Raw genomic sequence first — 25,926 nt, 5'->3', positions numbered from 1 at the left:
AACTCTATTATCATACATGACCTTGTTCAAAGGCTGTGAGAAATGATATGGTTTTACTGCCTTGTCTGAGGATTGCAGAGTCCAGTTGGAATTAAGTTTAAGGAACTAAATATTTTTCAAGCAAAAAGAACAGCAAGTTTTTTCAGTTATGGATATTGAAGAGAGAAATCAAGTTCAATTTGATTTTTTTAGGCATATTTTTTGTGAAATGCTTATTTGATTGTATGTGCTTCCCATTTTAAAGATATCTATATGGTGGTCACTGTACAATATTTATGATTAGAGAAATACGGATGAGTGTGGATGCACGGACTCACCCTCAGAAGTTCCCGTGGTCACATTTGTGGAACAAGGCGTGGGACTGTCAGTGGTGTTATTGTTCACTTTAGTGTTCTTCTTGCACTCAAAAGCCACCTGGTCCTTGCACAGCTTGTGACAATTCATCCCGCAGTCTGAGAACACACAGCAAAGTCAGAACAGGAATTTATTTTTGAATTTGTTGTGCAAATGCAACCCTCAGAACTTTGCAAGCACACTTAGAAGCATATTTTGGTTTATAGTTCCTGTTTATAGGCAGGGAGAATAAATGTCTACTGTATAGTTTCGCTTACAACATGCAGAATAAAGCCCATTATACATTAACTATATGAACATCTATTAAGATCCAATACGAACACTGCTTTTACAAAGATAATAATGCTCACTTTTGATTCACACTTCCAGTTTATTATTGTAGTTGTGGGAAAATATTAGAGCTAACTCACAGTATAAGGAAACCAATGTATTCCATTGGAAATGTGTAGTACTGAGCATCGAAAACAAGGTGTCCAAAGTGTCTGCCCATTTTAGGCTGCAGTTTCTTTTTTATTGGCCCACGGCATATTATGGATCTAGAATTATTTTACTATTAACAATGTATATTATTAGAGATTAGACATTAGAGATATTTTTTAAATACTGTATACATTTTCAAATCCACTGATAACAGTACAATATGTGTTTACATACAGTACAATATATATCAAATAAAGCAATGCCAATACAAAAGAACACTAAGTAATCAAAGGGTAAGTAGTTTAATGTTTTTTTTCCCATTTGATTTCACAGTAGTTGTCATTAAAACCTATTCCTGTACAATCAATCAACACTACTATTAATCATAAATAGAATAATGCTAATAATAATTACTTTAACGCTGCAAATGCTGCCAACATCTGTTAGTGAGACTGTGACACATACCATTCATTTAAAACCAACGTAAAACTGTGGTTCTCAAATATGTCTGGATGACCAGAGTTGTGTTTGTTATTGTTTATTTGATATGCATATTAATTTAAAAATACTAATATAAAATAATTACATTGAAATAGTTATGATAAAAATAATTGAAAATATTGTGAAGTATATTTATGTAGCACTTTTTCTCTAGTGAGAAACTCATTATCTACATTTAAGCTACATTTATACCATTGTGGGTGGCACTGGGAGCGAAGAGGGTAAAGTAAAATAATTAGGATGGCGGAAGCTAGGATCGATCATGGAACCCTCAAGTTCCTGGGCAGCCTTGCTACCATCTGAGCCACGCTGCCCATATTGTATGATTAATGTAGGTGATGTGGTCCTTGCTTTACTCTTAATATAAAATGTGTCATATTACCTGTCCAGTATTACCATTGAATTGTATTTAGATGATGCCTGCTCAGGAACTGCAAATGAAAGTTAACCAGTTGGTTAAACTGGCAAATGACCAGAAATGGTTATTAATGTGCACTGTCTTTGCAATTTAGAGTACATTTAAAACAAAATCTAATCCACGCTTGTTTAATATGGCCTGCCGCACCATTCAGTGTGGCCCGTAAAAGCCTGGAAATAATGTGCGTCAATGAGCCACTTTAGAGTTTCTATTTTTAATAAATGTACCGCTTGCAACTGAATTTCTTCTTAACTTAATATTATTTGATGCAACAAGTCATTCCAGGTTGAATTTCAATATCTCCTTGTCACGTTGACTTTTGTTTTCAAAGCAAGTTTTCAATTCATTTTTTACTAAATAATGCTAATCAAATGAAAGGCTAATTGTGTGATAATATCATGAGGCAATTATACATTTATGTGATCTCACTTTTACAAACGGCCCTGTGAAGGCAGGTAACTGTGATGTGGTCTATGAGGAACATGGTAAATGGATTACACTTTTATACTGCTTTTCTACCTTCAAGGTACTCAAAGCGCTCACATTCATACCTACTGACAATTTAAAGCCTTCAATCTACCTAACATGCAGATTTTTGGGATGTGGGAGGAAGCTGGAGTACCTGGAGAAAACCCACGCATGCATGCAAATGCTGACGTAAGAACATGCAAACTCCACACAGAGATGTCCAAATGGAGATTTAAATCCAGATCTCCCTGATCTCTTGACTGTGTGACCTACATGTTAACCACTAGGCCACTGTGCGGAAAGTTAATAGAAATATTCCATTGTATTCTTAGTGTTGTTGGAGCAGGAAGCGGTTAGGAATAAGTTTGTGGTAAAATGTCATATAAAGCGCCCTGTCATTTATTAATTGACATTTTACATCTGCTTCTTCATGCAAAACAGGGTCTCCCCATGGCTGTCACTGTATAAAGGTAAACACAAAGGAACGTGAATACGCTATGACCTACCCTGGACTCCAAAGGGTTAATGATCTTTGTAAAGGCAGAATCTTCTATACAGTTCTTGGATTGAATCGCATTGCGCAGGTAGCTGTGACGATGCAGTGTCAACAACCCCTCCAGTCAATAGCCAACGCATGAGTAATGGTTGAACACTGACCTTTGCATCTGTAGCCTTGCTTGATGACGCCCCACAGCTGTGAAGGACACGTTGTAGAAAGCAGACAGTAAAGCAGATATGTTCTTGTTTTATTTTTGTATTTTCTTGCAAGTACGTGAGGTATGGCTTACAAATCCTGAGCAATTGTCGCAGAAGGTGGGCTTCATGTACGTCGTCTCCTGAAAGTTGTGGACAAAGCCAAGGCCCAGTTTGGAGCAGATGACACTGGCACGCATGAAATAAGCTGTGATCTCATCTCTACTGACAAGACCCTTTCTGCCAAAAACACACAAAAAAGCCAATTATACAATTCATACAATGCAAACGATTATATGCAATCGGGCAGATTAAAGGGATAGCTTGTTTTTTCTGTGGTCTGTGAGCTCTGTGTAAGTGTGTATGCTTGCGAAAAAATAGACTGAGAATATAAAGTGGTGAGGTTATGGTTAGGTTTGCAGCTACTTCACGTTTCCTGTTGCCGCACTCGTCACTACAAATAACTCCCCAGCACTCACTTATCTTTGTCCATGACACAGAAGGAGAAGGGGAAACTGGCAGCAATTTTCTCAAAGTCCTCTTGAGAAATAAAGCCGTTCTCGTGGTGATCGTAGTTCTTAAACACGGACTGTGAAGAGGTAAACATTGCTCGACAATTAATAAACAGCACAAAGCTGCTATGAGTACGCTTATAAATACAAACTACTGTACTTACATCCACCATCCTCTGCACGTGTTTGCTGATGGTTCGGGGGTCAGGTTTGGGAGCAACTCCTGATACCCAGTCCACAACCACTGGAGGTCTAGAGGGGGTGGCTGGCTGATGGGAAATCCATTAATAGTTGAAAAACAAGCTTGAGTAACCCATAAATATATGTTATGAACACTGTATTTCCCTATGTAGAGGTGCTTATGTAATACATATATATTATCTATACATCTATCTTTATATACTGTATATATATATATATATATATATATATATATATATATATATATATATATATATATATATATATATATATATATATATATACATATATATATATATATATATATATATATATATATATATATATATATATATATATATATATATATATATATATATATATATATATATGTATACTGTATATATATGCAAATGAAACCCTTCAATACCCTACCCTCTTCAGTATCAGAATATTATAATATTAAAATGTACACTGTTAAATATATATCTTGAAGACGAATATCAACGCTATTTTATTTCATACATAGTCAAAAATAAACTTCATAAACAGTAGTCATTGGTCAAAATATTAGGTACACCATCTGTGGTGCACAATGCTGCATTCGATAAAGCTGCTTTTACCAGCGTTTATTTCACTGCATGTCGGTGTTATTGTGCGAATGCCACGATTAGATGAAAATGTTACTTTATCCTACGATTCCTACCTTCTCTTGTGGCCCCCGAAGACCAAGTAGTAATGTCGCAATGGTGCCGTCTTTTTTGTCAGAATTTAGCAACTAATCCAATTTCATGTTGATCAAACAGTCCTGTGTAAACTGAGGACAAGTAAACATGGGAAGTATTCATTTTACAAACCCCGTTTCCATATGAGTTGGGAAATTGTGTTAGATGTAAATATAAACGCAATACAATGATTTGCAAATCCTTTTCAACCCATATTTAGTTGAATGCACTACAAAGACAAGATATTTGATGTTCAAACTCATAAACTTTATTTTTTTTTTGCAAATAATAATTAACTTCGAATCTAATGGCTGCAACACGTGCCAAAGTAGTTGGGAAAGGGCATGTTCACCACTGTGTTACATGGCCTTTCCTTTTAACAACACTCAGTAAACATTTGGGAACTGAGGAGACACATTTTATAAGCTTCTCAGGTGGAATTCATTCCCATTCTTGCTTGATGTACAGCTTAAGTTGTTCAACAGTCCGGGGGTCTCCGTTGTGGTATTTTAGGCTTCATAATGCGCCACACATTTTCAATGGGAGACAGGTCTGGACTACAGGCAGGCCAGTCTAGTACCCGCACTCTTTTACTATGAAGCCACGTTGATGTAACTCGTGGCTTGGCATTGTCTTGCTGAAATAAGCAGGGGCCTCCATGGTAATGTTGCTTGGATGGCAACATATGTTGCTCCAAAACCTGTATGTACCTTTCAGCATTAATGGCGCCTTCACAGATGTGTAAGTTACCCATGTCTTGGGCACTAATACACCCCCATACCATCACAGATGCTGGCTTTTCAACTTTGCGCCTTTAACAATCCAGATGGTTCTTTTCCTCTTTGGTCCGGAGGACACGACGTCCACAGTTTCCAAAAACAATTTGAAATGTGGACTCGTCAGACCACAGAACACTTTTCCACTTTGTATCAGTCCATCTTAGATGAGCTCAGGCCCAGCGAAGCCGACAGCGTTTCTGGGTGTTGTTGATAAACGGTTTTCGCCTTGCATAGGAGAGTTTTAACTTGCACTTACAGATGTAGCGACCAACTGTAGCTACTGACAGTGGGTTTCTGAAGTGTTCCTGAGCCCATGTGGTGATATCCTTTACACACTGATGTCGCTTGTTGATGCAGTACAGCCTGAGGGATCGAAAGTCATGGGCTTAGCTGCTTACATGCAGTGATTTCTCCAGATTCTCTGAACCCTTTGATGATATTACGGACCGTAGATGGTGACATCCCTAAATTCCTTGCAATAGCTGGTTGAGAAAGGTTTTTCTTAAACTGTTCAACAATTTGCTCACGCATTTGTTGACAAAGTGGTGACCCTCGCCCCATCCTTGTTTGTGAATGACTGAGCATTTCATGGAATCTACTTTTATACCCAATCATGGTACCCACCTGTTCCCAATTTGCCTGTTCACCTGTGGGATGTTCCAAATAAGTGTTTGATGAGCATTCCTCAACTTTATCAGTATTTATTGCCACCTTTCCCAACTTCTTTGTCACGTGTTGCTAGCATTGAATTCTAAATTTAATGATTATTTGCAAAAAAAAAAAATGTTTTATCAGTTTGAACATCAAATATGTTGTCTTTGTAGCATATTCAACTGAATATGGGTTGAAAATGATTTGCAAATCATTGTATTCCGTTTATATTTACATCTAACACAATGTCCCAACTCATATGGAAACGGGGTTTGTATATACATCAGAGCAGGCGTGGGCTGCATGAGACGAGAAGGAATGACAAGGGAGACTGGCTAACAGTTTCGGCACAGCAGGGTAAGGAGGCTGGCCGACAGCATTCACAGGAATGCCACATAAGTACGTCTGTCACAATGTGATGTCACAGTGTGTCTACTGTTAAAAAAGACGGCAAAATACAGCCTTCAGAGGCATCCAAAATGTCTGCAAGTTAACTCCCAAATCCATGTACCTTATAAAATCTGAGGCTTCGACATTTTTTAACAAGCATATTCAACATCGTAGCAACATTTATACTTAAAAAAAGAGGAACATCAATGTAGGTACTCTTCGAGTTATTTTCCTAAACAGGGTTAGCAGATAAAACAAATAACATTCTGATGTGAAATACATATCGATCACCAAAATCATGATTAAATTATACATATACAAAACCCAAAACCAGTGAAGTTGGCACATTGTGTAAATCGTAAATAAAAACAGAATAAAATGATTTTCAAACCCTTTTCAACCTATATTCAATTGAATACACTGCAAATACAAAATACTTAACTGGTAAACTTTGTTATTTTTTGCAAATATTAGCTTATTTGGAATTTTATAACTGAAACATGTTTCAAAAAAGCTGGCACAAGTGGCAAATAAGACTGAGAAAGTTGAGGAATGCTCATTAAACACTAATTTGGAACATCCCACAGGTGAACAGGCTAATTGGGAACAGGTGGGTGCTATGATTGGGTATAAACGAAGCTTACATGAAATGCTCAGTCATTCACAAACAAGTATGGGGCGAGACTCACCACTTTGTGAAAAAATGTGTGAGCAAATTGTCGAACAGTTTAAGAACAACATTTCTCAACAGGCTATTGCAAGGAATTTAGAGATTTCACCATCTACGGTCCGTAATATCATCAAAAGTTTCAGAGAATCTGGATAAGGCCAAAAACCAACATTGAATGCCCGTGACCTATGATCCTTTAAGCGGTACTGCATCACAAACAGACATCAGTGTGTAAAGAATATCACCACATGGGCTCAGGAACACTTCAGAAAACCACTGTCAGTAACTACAGTTTGTCGCTACATCTGTAAGTTAAAACTGTACTATGCAAAGCGAAAGCCATTTATCAACAACACCCAGAAACGCCGCCGGCTTCACTGAACCCGAGCTCATCTAAGATGGACTGATGCAAAGTGGAAAAGTGTTCTGTGGTCTGACGAGTCCACATTTCCAAATTGTTTTTGGAAACTGTGGACGTCGTGTCCTTCGGACCAAAGAGGAAAAGAACCATCTGGATTGTTATAGGCGCAAAGCTCAAAAGCCAGCATCTGTGATGGTATGGGGGTGTATTAGTGCCCAAGGCATGGGTAACTTACACATCTGTGAAGGCACCATTAATGCTGAAAGGTACATACAGGTTTTGGAGCAACATATGTTGCCATCCAAGCAACGTCTTTTTCATGTAAACACCAATTGTCCTGCTTATTTCAGCAAGACAATGCCAAGCCACATTCTGCACGTGTTAGTGTTGTAATGTGGCTTCGTAGTAAAAGACTGCAGGTATTAAACTGGCCTGCCTGTAGTCCAGACCTGTCTCTCATTGAAAATGTGTGGCACATTATGAAGCGTCAAATACCACAACGGAGACGACGGACTGTTGAACAACTTAAGTTGTACATCAAGCAAGAATGGGAAAGAATTCCACCCGAAAAGCAGCAAAAATTGGTCTCCTCAGTTCCCAAATGTTTACGGAGTGTTTAAATGAAGTGAAGTATATTTATATAGTGCTTTTCTCTAGTGACTCAAAGCGCTTATACATAGTGAAACCCAATATCTAAATTACAATTAAACCAGTGTGGGTGGCACTGGGAGTAGGTGGGTAAAGTGTCTTGCCCAAGGACACAACGGCAGTGACTAGGATGGCGGAAGCGGGGATCAAACCTGGAACCCTCAAGTTGCTGGCACGGCCACTCTACCAACCGAGCTATACCGCCCCGTTGTTAAAAGGAAGGGCCATGTAACACAGTGGTAAAAATTCCCCTGTGCCAACTTTTTTGCAATGTGTTGCTGCCACTAAATTCTGATTATTTGAAAAAAAAAAAAAAATTCTCAGTTAAACATTAAATATTTTGTCTTTGCAGTCTATTCAATTGAATATAAGTTGAAAAGGATTTGCAAATCATTGTATTCTGTTTTTATTTACCATTTACACAACGTGCCAACTTCACTGGTTTTGTATTTTTAGCTAGCTAGTGATGCTTCGACCACGAACCTTCAACGCAAATAATATTGAATTGAATTATTGTTTATATGGCACTTTTCTCAAAGTGCTTTACATAGTGAAACCCATTATCTACATCTTTAAGCTACATTTTGTGTAAATTGTCTTGCCTAAGGACAGCAGTGACTCGGATGGCGGAAGCTGACAGGGCCGTTTTACCAACCAAGCCATAGTTATAGTTCCATCCATCCATCCATTTTCTACCTCTTGTCCCTATATTTATGTATATCTAGGGATGATACTCGAAACCGGTTTTCCCGGTTGTTCGATAAGAAAAGAACCGAGTCCTCGGACTCGAATCCCTTTTTGAGAACCGGTACCCGTTATCGAGACCACTATAGTAAAGAAAAAGAGTTGGTTCTTTATTCGAATCCCTCGGAACAAATCCCATCCCGACCAGAAATGCCCCTTGAGACATCACAAGAATTTACGTCACGTAGCTCAGTCATTAGGCGCAGATAGGGAAAGCAGGAAAAACAATGGAATAATAAAGTTCAAAACAAAAGGTATAATCCAATGAATAACTTTACTGAGAGATTTGAGCAGGGTACCAACACATGACAAACACTTTTACGACCAACCGGAAACATAGCAACCAGGCGAGCAACGCACCTCCTTTACGGCAGCTGTCACAACGTTCTTAAAGCAACCGCAGCACATACATATATACAGGTATACAACATATATGACATCTCCCTTTTTCAACTTTTGTTTTTCTTTCCTTGTAAACAAAACAAAATCACACTGTATATGTGTTGTCTGTCTAATTATAAATAATGCAGACGAGGCGTGTTGGCTGAGTTCTTGACGTTTACTTTCACGGGTGACGACATGCAACAACACTTTTCGGGGCTACCACGCATGCTCGTCACTCCCGTTGCATGCTGGGTAGTGTAGTTGTTATATTCCCTAGCTCAGGGGTCGGCAACCTTTACCACTCAAAAAGCCATTTTGGCAATTTTCACAAATTAAAGAAAATAATGGGAGCCACAAAAAAAATTATTTAATTTAAAATGAAAAACACCGCATATAAAGCTTTAATTGCTTTGTGCTATGTTAACCAGGGGTCTCAGACACACGCACCGGCACGCACTTTAATATGGAAATGTGATGTCAGTGCGGCCCGCGAGATTTAAATCAATGGCGCTTGATAGCGTCATACTTGCCAACCCTCTCATTATTTCCGGGAGACTCCCGAATATCAGGGAGAGATGGCACTGCTTTTGGTGCCCTCTACAGCCTGCCCAAACAGTGTACCTGCTCGGCCACATGTAGAATGCAGCTTCGGCTTGCTCACGTTAGTGACAGCAAGGCGTACTAACTCAGCAGCCACACAGCTTACACCAGGGGTGGGCAATTAATTTTTACCGGGGGCCGCATGAGCAACCCGAGCACTACTGGAGGGCCGCACCGACAATATTTCAATTACATTTTGCACAAATTATTTTTGATATACCGTAAGATAGATAATAATAATATTTTCATTTAACCTAACTTATCTTTATACAAAAGCAGATGGCTTTTGATGGTTTTATTTTTAACACTTTCTTACACAACACTTCCTGATGTATATTACAATACAAAAATTTCAATTTCTGTCACTTCATGCTGCATCCTCTTTGTTGTGAACGTAGCACGCCTGTAAGGTGATTGGCGAAGAAGGAGGAAGCGTTGCTGTTGCGGAAATGAGGAGTGAGGATTGGTTTTCCTTTTGGAAAGAACGAGATAAGTTGAGCTGTGTTAGTATAGCATGCTCAATAAAAGTTTAAAAAGAGCATCAGACTTGGTGTGCACTTCTTCTGGACGCTACAATTGATGTCACAAGTGGGATGAAATGCCTCCCAGTTCGCCTTGCCATCAAACCTGGGAGTCTTTATTGAGGGCGGAATTCCCCCCGTGGCAAGCAGCGTGGCTGCACCTGTAAACGCTGCCTCTCTCTCTCTTTCTCTCAGTCTCTCTCTGTCTCTCTCTCTCTCTTTGCAGCGAGCTCCTCACGTGGCACGTACCTCCCGATGACGTAGCACACAAACAGTGCAGTATGCGCAAAGTTTTACTTCTGACATCAATTGTAGCGTCCAGAAGAAGTGCACACCAAGTCTGACGCAATTTTTAAACTTTTATTAAGCAAGCTATACTAACACAGCTCAACATATCTCGTTCCTTCCACACGCACGTCTCCTCACTTCTCATTTAAGTAACTCAAGAAGACAACATCTACTTTAGCAGGTCGTTACACTATATTCTTTAAACACAGCAACGTGTGTACCACAAATTAAGCACACGGCTTTACCTTTACTTGGCAGTCCATGTCTTTTTTAAAACACGCCATTCGTCATCAACTTTTCTCTTTTTAGCGTCTCGGGGATAACCGGGCATGTCGCTGTGCGCCTTCCCTCACAGGACATACGCACATATAACACTTTTCAAAATAAAAGCAGCACAGTTGTATTGCACGCACGACAAAGATGTTTTTTAAAATTTATTTTGTATTTGTGATTGCCGCTGCGCGCACGAGCATACGTCCACACGGAAGTAATACAAATAACGCTTTTCAAAACAAAAGCAGCACCGTTGTATTGCACACTCGAAATAGATACTTTTTTAAATGTATTTTGTAATTTATAATTGGCCTCACGCGGGCCGGACAGGGACGTACAAAGGGCCGGATGCGGCCCGCGGGCCGCAGAATGCCCAGGTCTGGCTTACACTGACGGTAGCCGTACTGTATAAAACAACTTTAACACTGTTACGTTACAAATATGCGCCACACTTTGAACCCACACCAAAAAAGAATGACAAACACATTTCTGGAGAACATCTGCACTGTAACACAACATAAACACAACACAACAAATACACAGAATCCCATGCAGCACTAACTCTTCCGCTCAACCGACGCACAGAGGGGGGGGGGGGGGGGTTGATGTGTGGGGGGGTTTTGTGGTAGCGGGGGTGTATAATCTAGACCGGAAGAGTTAGGGCTGCATGGGATTATGGGTATTGGTTGTGTTGTGTTTATGTTGTGTTACAGTGGGATGTCCTCCAGAAATGTGTTTTTCATTCTTTTTTGGTGTGGGTTCACAGTGTGGCGCATATTTGTAACGTAACAGTGTTAAAGTTGTTTTATACGGTACGGCTACCGTCAGTGTAAACTGTGTGGCTGATGACTAGGTATGCTTTGCTGTCTCCTACGTGTGCAAGTAAAAGCTACATACAACATGTGGCCGGGCTGGCACGCTGTTTGTAAATGCTATAGAGGACAATTACTGCAGTGCAATTAGGGCACGCCCTTAATTTAGTATTTAGAGTGAAAATAGGATTATATTTGCCCTGGGAGTTATCTAGGAGAGGCACTGAGATCCATAAGTGTCCTGGAAAAATCGGGGGGGGGGGGGGGGGGGGGGGGGTCGGTAAGTATGCAGCTGAGCCGCATCAGAGTGGTCAAAGAGCCGCATGCGGCTCCGGAGCCGCGGGTTGCCGACTCCTCATAACATCACATCTTTCCCCCTATAAAGAAAGATTTTAACTCAATAAAGTGTATTTCTTTTTTTAGCTTTAACTTTTCATTTTTTAGCATTGTAACCACATTTGCAAACAACTTTTCTCTTCATAGAATTTTCTTTCAATAAAGAAATAAAGTGCAAAAATGTCAAAGCATCATAACAAACAGTTATGTCAAATAGCAGCAGAAGTGCACTTTTTGGAGAGCTGTATTATTTTCAGTTTTGTGCCCAAGGGACTGATTTTATTTAACACTATAGTATTATTTATACACATATAGTGATCACAGAGACAGGTTGTTTTTGTGTTACTGTATATATTTGTTTTTCTGAAAAATCCCACTTAATATACTTTGGGTAACAACAGTCAATATTTATTTTTTATATTTTATTTTTTTAGGGGGGTAACAGTCAATATTTATTGATTTATTAGATTTTATTTTTTTCTTATATAATAAAAGTGAGCTTTTGTTAAACCAAATATTGTGTGTTTTTTTCTATATACAACAACCTATCTGGACTCGATAAGAGAATCGATAAGGAATCGGTTCGATAAGAGGATTCGATAATAGGCTCGAACTCGATAATTTCTTATCAAACATCATCCCTATGTATATCTAATAAATATTACTTTTATATTGGAATATAATACTATCAATAATAAATGATTATCATCAAAATCACTATCATATAATAACATATACATATATTTTTTTAGCTAGCCGTTCAACATCTGCCTCAAAATGTATATCTACTACTATAATAATACATTTCCAGATGCACTTTAAATGTCTTTTATATTTCATTTATTTCACATAAAGGGCATGTGTAAAGCTTTTAAAGTGTTTATTTATTAGCCGATTGTTTTTTTTTTTAATGGTGAGCTAAGCTAACTTGCTAAAAGTTGTAGCTTCGCCCTAGTCTTTCTCTCAGATCATGTAAATACATTTGTAAATGTGTTTCATATATCATTATGTACTCATATACTGTATACAATCTCATTATAGGGAGACTCAAAAAAGAAATCTGCCTATAAAAATAGACAACTACGTGTTCCACTGAACAAACTTGATTCTCTCATGCTTTCTGATTAAAACGCAAATGTAGAGATATATCTAATACAAACATTCCAATTTATATATTGCCCTTGTGGTGTCAATGTATAATATTTGTTTGAGGTAGAATCCCTGATACAGTTCTTGAATCGTGTGGATGATGTATGTTATATGCTGTGACCATAAATGTGTGCTTATGAGCAATAATTAAAGGGGCTGTTTCCAACATTTACACAGATGCATCGAGGGCGCAAACTTTCCAATGTATTTTACACAGTAAATCCCGCTCTCTCACGGCTTCTCATATGTAAATACGTTTTACGTCATCGCGTACGTACATGTACGCACATTAGCTTGAGGTTTTTTTTATCTAATAAGAGCAATTTGGATAGTTAGCGTTAGCTATCATTGAAAGTATATTATATCATAAGAACAACATGACTGCAAATTGTTCGTTGCTTCTCTTAGACTGTTTTTGTATGTGTGCACGCGCTCCCTGCGCATATGTGTTGACGAGACTTGGTGAGTGACCGCCGTAAACACCAATCATTTATTATAAGATAGCCGGTGGTGTTTTTGTTATAGTTTTTTATTTGAAAAATGTTACTGTGAGGAAGTTGCAAACAGCACCCTTAATAAGTGCATCCATTACTCACAGTGGTTTTACAGTGTCTGGGCTCCCGAGCATAGGAGAGTTCATAGATTTCATCCTCGGTGTAGTAAAGGTCCAAGGACAGCTGCATGGACAGAGACGGACGTCAGAGACACATTTTTTAGATGAGGCAGAAATCAGGTCACATGGTAAGAAGAGCATATTTTCAAGCGCTTATTCAGTCGTTCATTGATGACACACAAGTACGGCTCACAGCATTTTGAATTCCCTCTCATTCACACCAATTTTGTCACCCACACACACTCATAGATCTGAGACTCTCATCACACCCACACACATGCAGACAATCCACATGTTCTAACACACTCATCTGCATGTCTGAAGTACAAGATGCTAAAACTCAAGCGAGAGTGTTCAAGTGGTGGGTGGGCACTACCGTCAGCAGATGGACGAGGTCTTTGTTGGCGTCCAGCTTAGGGGGGATCTGCTGGAGCTGGATCAGCTCGTTAATGTGGCTGTAGAGCGCCTGGAGCTTCTGGATGTTGACTTTATTGTCCTCCACATAGTCCGGCATTGCCTCGTTGACTGAAATTAGGTCTTTGAGGTGAACCCCAAGGATGGGGATTTTAAAACCTGCACACCTGTTGAATGCTTGTCTGTAGTTATCAAAGTTTCGACAGGAGGACAGCAGGTCTGTAATTTCATTTAACACCTGAGGAGAAAGTGGGAGATGATTTACTTCCCTTAAACACATATTAGTTTGACATTGGACAAATATTAAAGATGACATCATCTCCACTGCAAGGAAATCAAGGACACAACACACAAAGACTTGACGGAGCTTGAAGTCATCAACAATTGATTATAACAACACGACAATAACGTTCAACAATATCAAGCAATATATTTAATCCTTTGATCATTACCGATAAGTTATTGCTTAAGGTATGTCCTTTATTGTAACTTTAATTTCTTTGTTTTTTGATTTTTATCAATATTTATTTATTAGTATCTTATTTTTTTCCAACACCTTTCCCTATTTCATTACTCTATAAACACATTATTCATTCATTCCTACACGTTGTACATTATTTCCTATCCAAACAAATGGTAACACCTAAGAACAGTGATTAAACACATTTTAAATTAAAATGAAATATTGTAAGTGTCAACATGTTTAACATTTGGTGCGAATTAACTACCGTATTTTACAGACTATAGGGCGCACCGGACTATAAGGCGCACTGCCGATGAATGGTCTATTTTCGATCTTTTTTCATGTATAAGGCGCACCGGATTATTGGGTGCATTAAAGGAGTCATATTATTATAATTGTTTTCTAAATTGAAAACACTTCCTTGTGGTCTACATAACATGTAAAGGTGGTTCTTTGGTCAAAATGTTGCATAGATGATGTTTTACAGACCATCTTCAAGCCGCTTTCTGACAGTAGCTTCAGGATGCGCCGTTTTGTGGGCGGTCTTATTTACGTGGCTCACCTTCGACAGCGTCTTCTCCCCGTCATCTTTGTTGTACCGGTGTAGCGTGCAAGGACGGGAGTGGAAGAAGTGTCAAAAGATGGAGCTAACTGTTTTAATGACATTCCGACTTTACTTAATCAATAACGGAGCAGCGTCTCCTCATCTGTGGCTCACTAGTGCAACAACGCCAGAAATGTGTCCTGTGAAAAACCCTCCGACCGGAACTCTCTATTAACTAAAGTTCCTTGGGTGAATAATGTAAACTCACTACACTACACTATGGAATGTTTTAGCGCTTTCATGGCAGACACAGTACAAATAAGAACTTTACACTACTTTCATTAGAAATCGCAACAGTGGAGGATGAATGTCCTATAACAAGAAGGTAGAGAAAAATAAGAAGCTTATAGACTAAGGCACAGTTTTTCAGGACTAATGCAGATCCCAAATACAGATAAGCAGGTACCAGAAGGTAAGAAAAGTTGATTTTGCATAGTATTGCGAAACAAAAAGCCAGATAATATGTCTTACCTTATACACACACCATAATAATACTCGTATGTGGAAGCACAGTACAATCCATCAAGAGGTGCGGCTTCATAGCTTATCAAAGTCGTACTAAAACATTTTGATAGATTTTTGAGCGCCGTGTGTAATGTTCTATAATTTCAATGGAGCATATACAATGTTGGTGTTCTTTACTTGAGTAATATTGCAGTCTACACATACTCTTATGTGTGACTGCCATCATATTGCAGTCTATGTGTATCTCTTATGTTTGACTGCCATCCACTGGTGACACTTATCATTATACCATGTACCAAATAAAATAACTTTGAAGTCGGTAAGCAAAACCAGAATTATTCCGTACATTAGGCGCACTGTCAAATATTTTAGGTGCGCCTTATTGTTCGGAAAATATGGTATATCAGTAAAAGTATAGAAAAAGAGGAATAATTCAATACTTCTTTTAACTCCTTTTCAGACATGTTGAAATGTTCAAACTTAAACATGTAATGTTTCTTAATGTATACATTAAATCAACAATGCATACCACAACTAATATTGATTGCTACAAAATGCACATTGTTTACCTTGATGACTTCATTGGGTACATGGGAGGTGGTGTCCTTCAGTCTTGATATGGAGCTGTGACAAAGCCCTCCAACCACTGCCATTAGCGTGTTGTAGTTGTGCATGAGGTGTAAAACCTGGTGGGCACAATATAATGAGATCCTTTGCAAACAAAATAATGCTCTGTCAGAGATGTATTAGATGAACAATAGTTTATTATCGCGGTTATACAGTAGTTTTCCCATTTTATATAATCCATAAAACTATGCAGTTACATAAACCACAATTGCTGTTGCTTTTCTCGCTTTCTTTTTTTGCTGTTCCATCTTTTCTCAGCTCACTAATTCCTGCTGTCACTGGAGAATTGCGGTGTGAAATGTGTCTCCACATCCCCCCCCCCCCCCCCCCCCCCCCCCGGCTTCTTGCTTGCAGCAGCATCAACAGCCAGCAGACTGGTGCTTTAAAGGCCTACTGAAACCCACTACTACCGACCACGCAGTCTGATAGTTTATATATCAATGATGAAATCTTAACATTATAACACATGCCAATACGGCCGGGTTAACTTATAAAGTGACATTTTAAATTTGCCGCTAAACTTCCGGTTCGAAACGCCTCTGAGGATGACGTATGCGCGTGACGTAGCCCGGCGAACACGGGTATGCCTTCCACATTGAAGCCAATACGAAAAAGCTCTGTTTTCATTTCATAATTCCACAGTATTCTGGACATCTGTGTTCGTGAATCTGTTGCAATCATGTTCATTGCATTATGGAGAAGGAAGCTGAGCAAGCAAAGAAGAAAGTTGTCGGTGCGAAATAGACGTATTTTTCGAACGTAGTCAGCAACAACAGTACACAGCCGGCGCTTCTTTGTTTACATTCCCGAAAGATGCAGTCAAGATGGAAGAACTCGGATAACAGAGACTCTAACCAGGAGGACTTTTGACTTCGATACACAGACGCCTGTAGAGAACTGGGACAACACAGACTCTTACCAGGATTACTTTGATTTGGATGACAAAGACGCAGACGTGTTACTGTGAGTATGCAGCTTTGGCTTCTAAACATTTGATCGCTTGACCGTATGTGCGCAACTTTTTTTTGCGTATGTACGTAACTTTTTTTTAAATATATAAGCTTTATGAACCTTGGGTTAGGTGAACGGTCTTTTGGGCTGAGTGATTGTGTGTGTTGATCAGGTGTTTGAATTGTATTGGCGTGTTCTATGGAACTAGGAGCTAGCATAGGAGCTAGGAGCTAGCATAACAAACACGCAGGTGTTTTTATGCAGGATTAATTTGTGGCATATTAAATATAAGCCTGGTTGTGTTGTGGCTAATAGAGTATATATATGTCTTGTGTTTATTTACTGTTGTAGTCATTCCCAGCTGAATATCAGGTACCGTGAGTATGCAGCCTTGGCTGCTAAACATTTGATAGCTTGACCGTATGTGCGCATCACATACGTAACTTTTTAAAAATATATAAGCTTTATGAACCTTGGGTTAGGTGAACGGTCTTTTGGGCTGAGTGATTGTGTGTGTTGATCAGGTGTTTGAATTGTATTGGCGTGTTCTATGGAGCTAGGAGCTAGCAGAGGAGCTAGGAGCTAGCGTAACAAACACGCAGGTGTTTTTATGCAGGATTAATTTGTGGCATATTAAATATAAGCCTGGTTGTGTTGTGGCTAATAGAGTATATATATGTCTTGTGTTTATTTACTGTTGTAGTCATTCCCAGCTGAATATCAGGTACCGTGAGTATGCAGCCTTGGCTGCTAAACATTTGATAGCTTGACCGTATGTGCGCGTCACGTACGTAACTTTTTAAAAATATATAAGCTTTATGAGCCTTGGGTTAGGTGAACGGTCTTTTGGGCTGAGTGATTGTGTGTGTTGATCAGGTGTTTGAATTGTATTGGCGGGTTCTATGGAGCTAGGAGCTAGCAGAGGAGCAAGGAGCTAGCGTAACAAACACGCATGTGTTTTTATGCAGGATTAATTTGTGGCATATTAAATATAAGCCTGGTTGTGTTGTGGCTAATAGAGTATATATATGTCTTGTGTTTATTTACTGTTGTAGTCATTCCCAGCTGAATATCAGGTCACCCCCGGCTCTCACAGCATCTTCCCTATCTGAATAGCTTCAACTCCCCACTAGTCCTTCACTTGCACTTTACTCATCCACAAATATTTCATCCTCGCTCAAATTAATGGGGAAATTGCCGCTTTCTCGGTCCGAATCTCTCTCACTTCATGCGGCCATCATTGTAAACAATAGGGAATTTTGCGTATATGTTCAATTGACTACGTCACGCTACTTCCGGTAGGGGCAAGCCTTTTTTTATCAGATACCAAAAGTTGCGATCTTTATCGTCGTTGTTCTATACTAAATCCTTTCAGCAAAAATATGGCAATATCGCGAAATGATCAAGTATGACACATAGAATAGATCTGCTATCCCCGTTTAAATTAAAAAAATTCATTTCAGTAGGCCTTAAATGGTGTGATCCAGTGCTTGACTTTGCATCACAGCTCAGGCTGCAACTGATTGGACTTGCCAGTAGTGTCCTACTTTTTTGACTCGGGGTTTACATGACAACAAGGGTTGCAAAGAAGTGGATATGTTCAGAAAACATTGTTGGAAAGCTTTTGGATTACTGTATATGACCAGGGTGAACTATAAATACACTAATACGAATACAAATACTAAGTATAGTTTCAAAATAGTTAAAAAGCATAAATTAGTTTCATATGTTATTAATCGCTAAAATCCTATTTAATTTATGTATTGATGTGTTAAAAACGTTTAAAAGTACCTGGATATAAATATTTGTAAAATACAGCCGATATATTTATCTATTTTTAATTTGAAGGGTAAACAGGAAGTGCCATGTGTTTACGTCACTTAGCTTTGTATTATTGTATGCTCTGTGTAACCGAAAGCAGTATTGAAGGTAGAATGTAGCTTGACTGCAAAAGGAACAAGTACAAGGGAAAAAAGAACAACGTGTGTTACGGTTTGTCCTGTCTAGACAAGGTTTTGGGCAGTTAAATCTTTAGTCAGTTATGAACTCCTTAGAGTGCAGATGGACCCTTTTCCACAACGAAAGATCGTCCTGCAACAAGTGTTTACCGTGAGGTAAAAACTTTTCAGCTCATGTGTCTTAAAAGTGCCATATGTTAATTTAATGTCAAGTCATTAAATGGCCCTGATATGTCAAAAGGCATTTTTAAATAATGTTATTTTCGAATACCTCTATAACTGATAACGGTATTTCAGCCGGGATATGCTCATTTCAAAATTGAGTTTGAGTTTGAGTTTATTTCGAACATGCAAGCACATGATACATCACAATTTCCAGTTTCTCTTTTCAACATGTTCGAAAAGGAGTAGGAAGAAGCAGAGCTTATTTAATTATACCCCTTTTCTTTTACATAACAGTTGCTAAAACTTTTGTTCACTTCCTGTTCTCAATTTATTCACAATATACTCCATAATTAATCACAATAAAAATAAGTAAATAAATAATTAATTGGTGAAGTAAGTCATATTACATATAATGAGATAAGAACAATTATTTTGAGAATGAAAGAATGGATGGATGGAATACATCCAGAATGTTTATCATGGTTCTTCTTCTTTGTACTTTGTAAACACTTTAAGTTTGAAGAGTTTCTTGAAGTGTATCATATTAGTACATTGTTTGATTGCTTTGCTTAATCCATTCCATAATTTAATTCCACATACTGATATACTGAAGGTCTTAAGAGTTGTAAGTGCATACAAATGTTTTAAATTACATTTTTCTCTGAGATTATATTTCTCCTCTTTTTTTGAGAAGAATTGTTGTATATTCATGGGTAGCAGGTTATAGTTTGCTTTATGTATAATTTTAGCGGTTTGCAAATTCACTATGTTGTGGAATTTCAGTATTTTTGATTAAAAAAATAAAGGATTTGTATGTTCTCTATATCCAACATTATGTATTATTCTAACTGATCTTTTTTGTAACACCGTTAATGAATGAAGTGTACTTTTGTAGTTATTTCCCCATATTTCTACACAGTAGCTCAGGTATGGTAACACTAGCGAGCAGTAGAGGATATGAAGTGATTTTTGGTCTAGAACATGTTTTGCTTTATTCATTATTGATGTGTTTCTTGCTACTTTATGTTGTATATTTTTTACATGAGATTTCCAGTTCAATTTCTCATCAATCATTATACCTAGAAATTTGGTTTCATTTACTCTTTTAATTTTTATTCCGTCTATTTGTATATGTGTTTGACTTTCTCTTCTACTGTTACCAAATAGCATTATTTTAGTTTTACTGAGATTCAACGATAGTCTGTTTTTGTCAAACCATCTTTTTAATTTGTTAATTTCAATTTTTTATTATTTGAATTATCTTCTGTGGTTCTCTCCTGAACAAAACGCTGTTGTATCATCCTCAAATAATAATAACTTTAAATCTTTTGTACCTTTACAAATGTCCTTTATATAGAGATTGAATAATTTATGTCCTAGTATTGATCCCTGAGGTACACCACAGGATATATTTAGCGTTGTAGATGTGTGTTCGCCTGGATTCACATATTGTTTCCTGTTTGTTAGATAACTTCTTATCCAGTTTAAGACTAACCATCTGATGCCGTATCGTTCTAGTTTTTTGATTAAAATATTGTGATTAATTGTGTCAAATGCTTTAGTTAGATCCATAAACACTGCTGCCGCACATTTTTTACTATCCATTGCATTGGTAATTTCTTCTGTAATTTCAATTAAAGCCATTGAAGTTGAAACATTAGCTCTGTATCCATACTGGTTCTCTTCGAGTATTTTATTTTTGTTTGTGAAACTCTCTAATCTGTTATTGAACAGTTTTTCAATGATTTTAGACAAATATGGAAGTAGGGAAACAGGTCTATAATTTGTAATTTGGTGTTTGTCTCCAGTCTTATAAATTGGTGCAACTTTAGCTATTTTCATTTTGTTTGGAAATGTACCTGTTTTAAATGATAGGTTACTAATATACATTAATGGTCCTGAGATATCTTCTATAACCTTTTTTATCGTTTCCATATCAATTCCGTTACAATCAGTTGAAGTCTTAGATTTACATTTTTTCACAATTGTAACTATTTCCTCCTGTGTCACATTACTGAGGAACATGGAGTTGGGATTTCGCTCTATGGAATCATTATAGTCCTCAATTAAAACTGGGTCTGGAATCCTTTCTTCCAATTTTGGTCCAATGTTTACAAAGTAATTAATGAAGCTTTCAACTACTTCCTGTATGTTGTCATTCTTTTTATTTCCTTCTAAGAAGTATTAGGGGTAATCCCTCTTAGTGCCATGTTTAATAATGCTATTGAGGATCCCCCATGTTGCTCTCATATTATTTTTGTTCCTGTCCAATAATTCACTGTAATATTCTTTTCTATATGATCGTAGTATGTTTGTTAACTTTTTTTTATACGTTTTGTACTTAATTTCTGCCTCTGTAGTTCTTTGTGCTATGGATTTTCTATATAGTGTATTCTTCTTCTTACAAGCATTGTTTAATCCTTTTGTCATCCATGGTTGATTATTCTTTCTCTGCTTACTACTGAGTTGTTTCCATGGACAATGTTTGTCATAAAGTATTATGAACTTCCATCCATCCATTTTGTACCGCTTATTCCCTTTGGGGTTGCGGGGGGCGCTGGAGCCTATCTCAGCTACAATCGGGCGGAAGGCGGGGTACACCCTGGACAAGTCGCCACCTCATCGCAGGGCCAACACAGATAGACAGACAACATTCACACTCACACACTAGGGCCAATTTAGTGTTGCCAATCAACCTATCGAAATGTTCATATGCTTCATCAACCTCTTTTTCATTGTACACATTGTCCCAATCTTGCTTTTGTAGCTCAATTTTGAAAGCAATCATCCTCTTGGGGCGGTATAGCTCGGTTGGTAGAGCGGCCGTGCCAGCAACTTGAGGGTTGCAGGTTCGATCCCCGCTTCCGCCATCCTAGTCACTGCCGTTGTGTCCTTGGGCAAGACACTTTACCCACCTGCTCCCAGTGCCACCCACACTGGTTTGAATGTAACTTAGATATTGGGTTTCACTATGTAAAGCGCTTTGAGTCACTTGAGAAAAAGCGCTATATAAATGTAATTCACTTCACTTCACTTCACTCTTCACTCTGCACAGTCTTCGAAATGTCCTTTTGTCTTCCATGTTCTTCTTGTAGTTTCCATCATATATTGTAAAAACTGGCAGATGATCACAAACGTCGGTTATAAGTAGACTACCGTAATTTCCGGACTATAAGCCGCACCTGACTATAAGCCGCACCAGCTAAATTTAGGGGAAAATACAGATTGCTCCATATATAAGCCGCACCCGACTATAAGCCGCAGGGTTTTGATGTGTAATTACCGTAGTATATAGGGGTTCCTGCTACCACGGAGGGGATTGTCGGGACAGAGATGACTGTTTGGGAACGCAAAGCGTCCCATTTATTAACAATAAATCTTTCAATCATTCAATCAAACTTTCACATCTTTGACATGGCGAACAGCATTCATGCAGAGTACAAATAATACAACGGTGCAAAGTAATACAAAGTGCTCGCCTGTACGTTATCAAAATAACCAGCCTAACAAAAGTCAGTCTTTAATCATTGTGTCATCGTCTTCCTCCTGCGTACTAAAACCACCGAAATCCTCTTCGTCGGTGTCAGAGAAGAACAGGCCGTAAATAAGCCGCACCCTTGTATAAGCCGCAGGGACCAGAACGAGGGGAAAAAGTAGCGGCTTATAGTCCGGAAATTACGGTACTTGTAGTGTTATTATCAAAATCATTGGTAAAAATATTATCAATAAGTGTGGCACAGTGTCCTGTGATTCTGCTTGGCTTTGTGATTTTAGGATATAAACTGATGCTGTACATTGTATCAATGAATTCATCAATAGACTTTTGCTTGTTAGGGTTTAATAAGTCAATATTAAAGTCACCGCATAAGACAATTATTTTTTGACCATTGTCCATGTAAGTTGCCTTGATCCATTCTTCAAATGTTTCTATACTTAATTTAGGTGATCTATATATACAACTGATGACATTGTTTTTGCTTTTTTCCTGACATATTTCAATGGTTATACATTCTAAGATATTATCTATAGCAAATTATGTTTTTTACCACTTTGTAGTTCAGGTTCTTCATCACATAGAGAGCTACTACTCCTCCATTTTTGTTGGTTCTGTTGATGTAGTTTAGTTCATATCCTTCCAGATCAAAATCTATTCCTTTTTTATCATCAATCCATGTTTCTGTGACAGCGATCACTTTGAAGGGTTCGTTGATGTGTTCAAAAAAAGTTCTTAATGTTGTTGTAGTTTGCATACAAGCTTCTGCTATTAAAATGTATAATTGACAATTTGTTGTTACATTTAATTTTGCTTTTATATTTCTCATCTGTATAATATAAACAATTATTACTGATGTGGGAGAAAAAATTTGTATCTGGATCTATATCATTTTCCAAATCCTGGTTATTGTGATCATTGTTGCAGAAGTGTTTTAGTTCCATGTTTTCTTGTTCAACAATCTTTGATGTTGTTTCAATAATCTCTATAAGTGTAGGTGGATGCAATCCTGAATCTAGGTCTTCTTGTTTAGTCGTCCCTTGGAACATAGTAGTGTCGATGCTGAATTTAGGTGCTTGTTTTCTGTCAGAGTCCATTATCATCGTTGTTGTGAAAGCTGTGTAAACTTTAAAAATTGTCCAGGTCCTTGATGTCATGGACAAATACTCTTGCTTCTGGACCTCCATTTAGCTTGATGTAGATTTTACAGTTGGCGCTCCAAGTTCCCTCGATTTTTCCCTGCTTTCTCAAGTTGCGTGCTTTCTTGGCGAATCCAGCATTACGTTTTGTGAGATGCTCATTAATGTGCACATTTGTTCCCTTCAGCTTCTTTCCCTGTCTCAGCAATGCCATTTTAGATTTTCTGTTTACGAGTTTCACAAGCACGACTGGAGTGGCGTTGTTGTTTCTTCCGTTCAGTGGGATGCATGTTTCGATGGTATTAATGTCAATTTCAATTTCCTTTGATTGCAGAAAGCTGACCACTTGCTGTTCTGCTGAGACAATATCCATTTCATCTGGTTCACCTTCATTATTCACAGCTTTCACATAGGATCTTGGTTTAATTCGGTGCCCTGTCACGATGATATCATTCATTCGTTTATCCTGATCCATTTCATCTATGATATTCCACAGCGTGTAGTTGTCTTCTTGAAGGGTCTTCATTTGTTGGCACATTGCAATGGCTTCATTTTTTCTGGAGGTGTTCTGAGTTTGCAGACTTTCTATATTTTGCTGCAGACTTTTCACATCTTGTTTGTGTTCTGTTGTTACTTTTCTCAGATCTTTTTTTATTTATTTCATTTCTTCTTTCATATCTTCTTTCCATCCATCATTTCTTTCCATTCTTCTTTCATTTCTTCTTTAAATTCATGGACTAGTTTTTGTAGTATCCCTTCTTGATTCCCATCATGTCCTGTGTCCAGCCTCAAATCTTGTTCCCATTTGTGTTCTGTGTCAGCTGACACCGAACATTTCGGGATGTCAATCTTTCCTTTAGCTTTTGGCATCGCGGAAGTCGCTGACGTCAGTGCCTCTTATGTCTTAACGGCTGTTGCTTCTTTAGCGACTTGCGACACTTTTAACTTGTTTTTTAAACAATTTCGTACCTTGCGCAGTTCAGAGATCAATTTGAGGTGTCAGCCTGTCAACTTATATCACTCTGCGACGTCGGAATTACTTTAAAACAGCTGTAAACTTGCCGTAGCTTTTGGTTGCTAGGCAACCGCTTTGAATTGCGGCAAGGCGCCGTTGGCTTGAGGCTAACGGCTCTTCCAACTCGTCTTATTTCAGTGTATCAATGCCTCTCAACTGACCAAAATCAGATCAAAGATGCCAGGTGACTCTCCTGTGGCTGTGATCGCAAATTAGTGGTCAAAATCTTCAGACTTAACAAAAACTCCGGTAGCAGAAGCGGAGCCTTTTTCTTTGCGTCCTTTCTCATTGACAGGAAGTGCTAACTAAATTAAGATTTATAGACTCGAAATCTTGTTATTGTTTTCATTTCGATGCCCCGCCCTCCACCGTTTAACCAGTTAAAAAGTCAGTGAGTGTGTTCCAATCCAATCCAATCCAATCCAATCCACTTTATTTATATAGCACATGTAAAATAACAAAATGTTTCCAAAGTACTGCACAAAAATATTAAAAACAAGATTCAAATACTATCCTTAACTCCACCAATGACTGAATAAAAACAAAATAAATAAATATAAAATCAATATAAAACCAATATAAAAATTAATATGATTAAAAATTATTTTAAAGGGTAAAACCAATTAAAACAATAAATAGAAATAAAAATTTAAAAACGCAGAGGACCACACAACTCACGTAGTGTTAACAGCCAGAGAATAAATGTGGGTCTTAAGACGAGACTTAAAAAACTCCACTGTGGGAGCAGTTCGAACATGGGGGGGCAGAGTGTTCCAGAGTTTAGGGCCAAACCACAGAGAAGGCCCTGTCTCCCCTGGTTTTAGGTCTCGTCTTGGGCACCACAAGCTGGAGCTGGCTCTCGGACCTCAGAGCGCGCCCAGGAGTGTAAATTTGGATGAGGTCCGAGATATAATGAGGTGCCAGTCCATGCAAAGCTTTAAAACCTAACAGCAAAATTAAAAAATTTAAAATCAATTCTAAAATGAAGAGGGAGCCAGTGCAAAGTCTCAAGAATTGGGGTTATATGCTCGCGTTTAAAAAGTTGTGCCCCCATGTTAAAAGTCGTGCCGCAGCGTTATGGACTACCTGCAACCGGGAGAGAGCTTTTTGGCTAATGCCAGCATGAAGTGCATTGCAGTAGT

General features: G+C 38.2%; 1 protein-coding gene across 4 annotated transcripts in view; it reads right to left on the bottom strand.

Annotated features, from left to right (window-relative positions):
• Window positions 1–25,926, bottom strand: part of LOC133646666 (RAS guanyl-releasing protein 1-like) — a 96,458-nt gene that overhangs the window by 11,225 nt on the left and 59,307 nt on the right. For all 4 annotated transcript variants that reach the window (XM_062042277.1, XM_062042278.1, XM_062042279.1 and 1 more), the window contains 8 exons: window positions 16,006–16,122; window positions 13,867–14,142; window positions 13,474–13,554; window positions 3,531–3,635; window positions 3,334–3,443; window positions 2,950–3,094; window positions 2,819–2,855; window positions 318–452 (listed from right to left, as the gene is read on the bottom strand). In XM_062042277.1, coding sequence (XP_061898261.1) covers window positions 318–452; window positions 2,819–2,855; window positions 2,950–3,094; window positions 3,334–3,443; window positions 3,531–3,635; window positions 13,474–13,554; window positions 13,867–14,142; window positions 16,006–16,122 — 1,006 coding nt within the window. The remainder of the gene's footprint in view (window positions 1–317; window positions 453–2,818; window positions 2,856–2,949; window positions 3,095–3,333; window positions 3,444–3,530; window positions 3,636–13,473; window positions 13,555–13,866; window positions 14,143–16,005; window positions 16,123–25,926) is intronic.

The sequence above is a fragment of the Entelurus aequoreus genome, linkage group LG03 (assembly GCF_033978785.1).
Source record: "Entelurus aequoreus isolate RoL-2023_Sb linkage group LG03, RoL_Eaeq_v1.1, whole genome shotgun sequence".
NCBI lineage: Eukaryota > Metazoa > Chordata > Actinopteri > Syngnathiformes > Syngnathidae > Entelurus > Entelurus aequoreus.
This window is presented reverse-complemented; position numbering and strand designations above follow the sequence as displayed.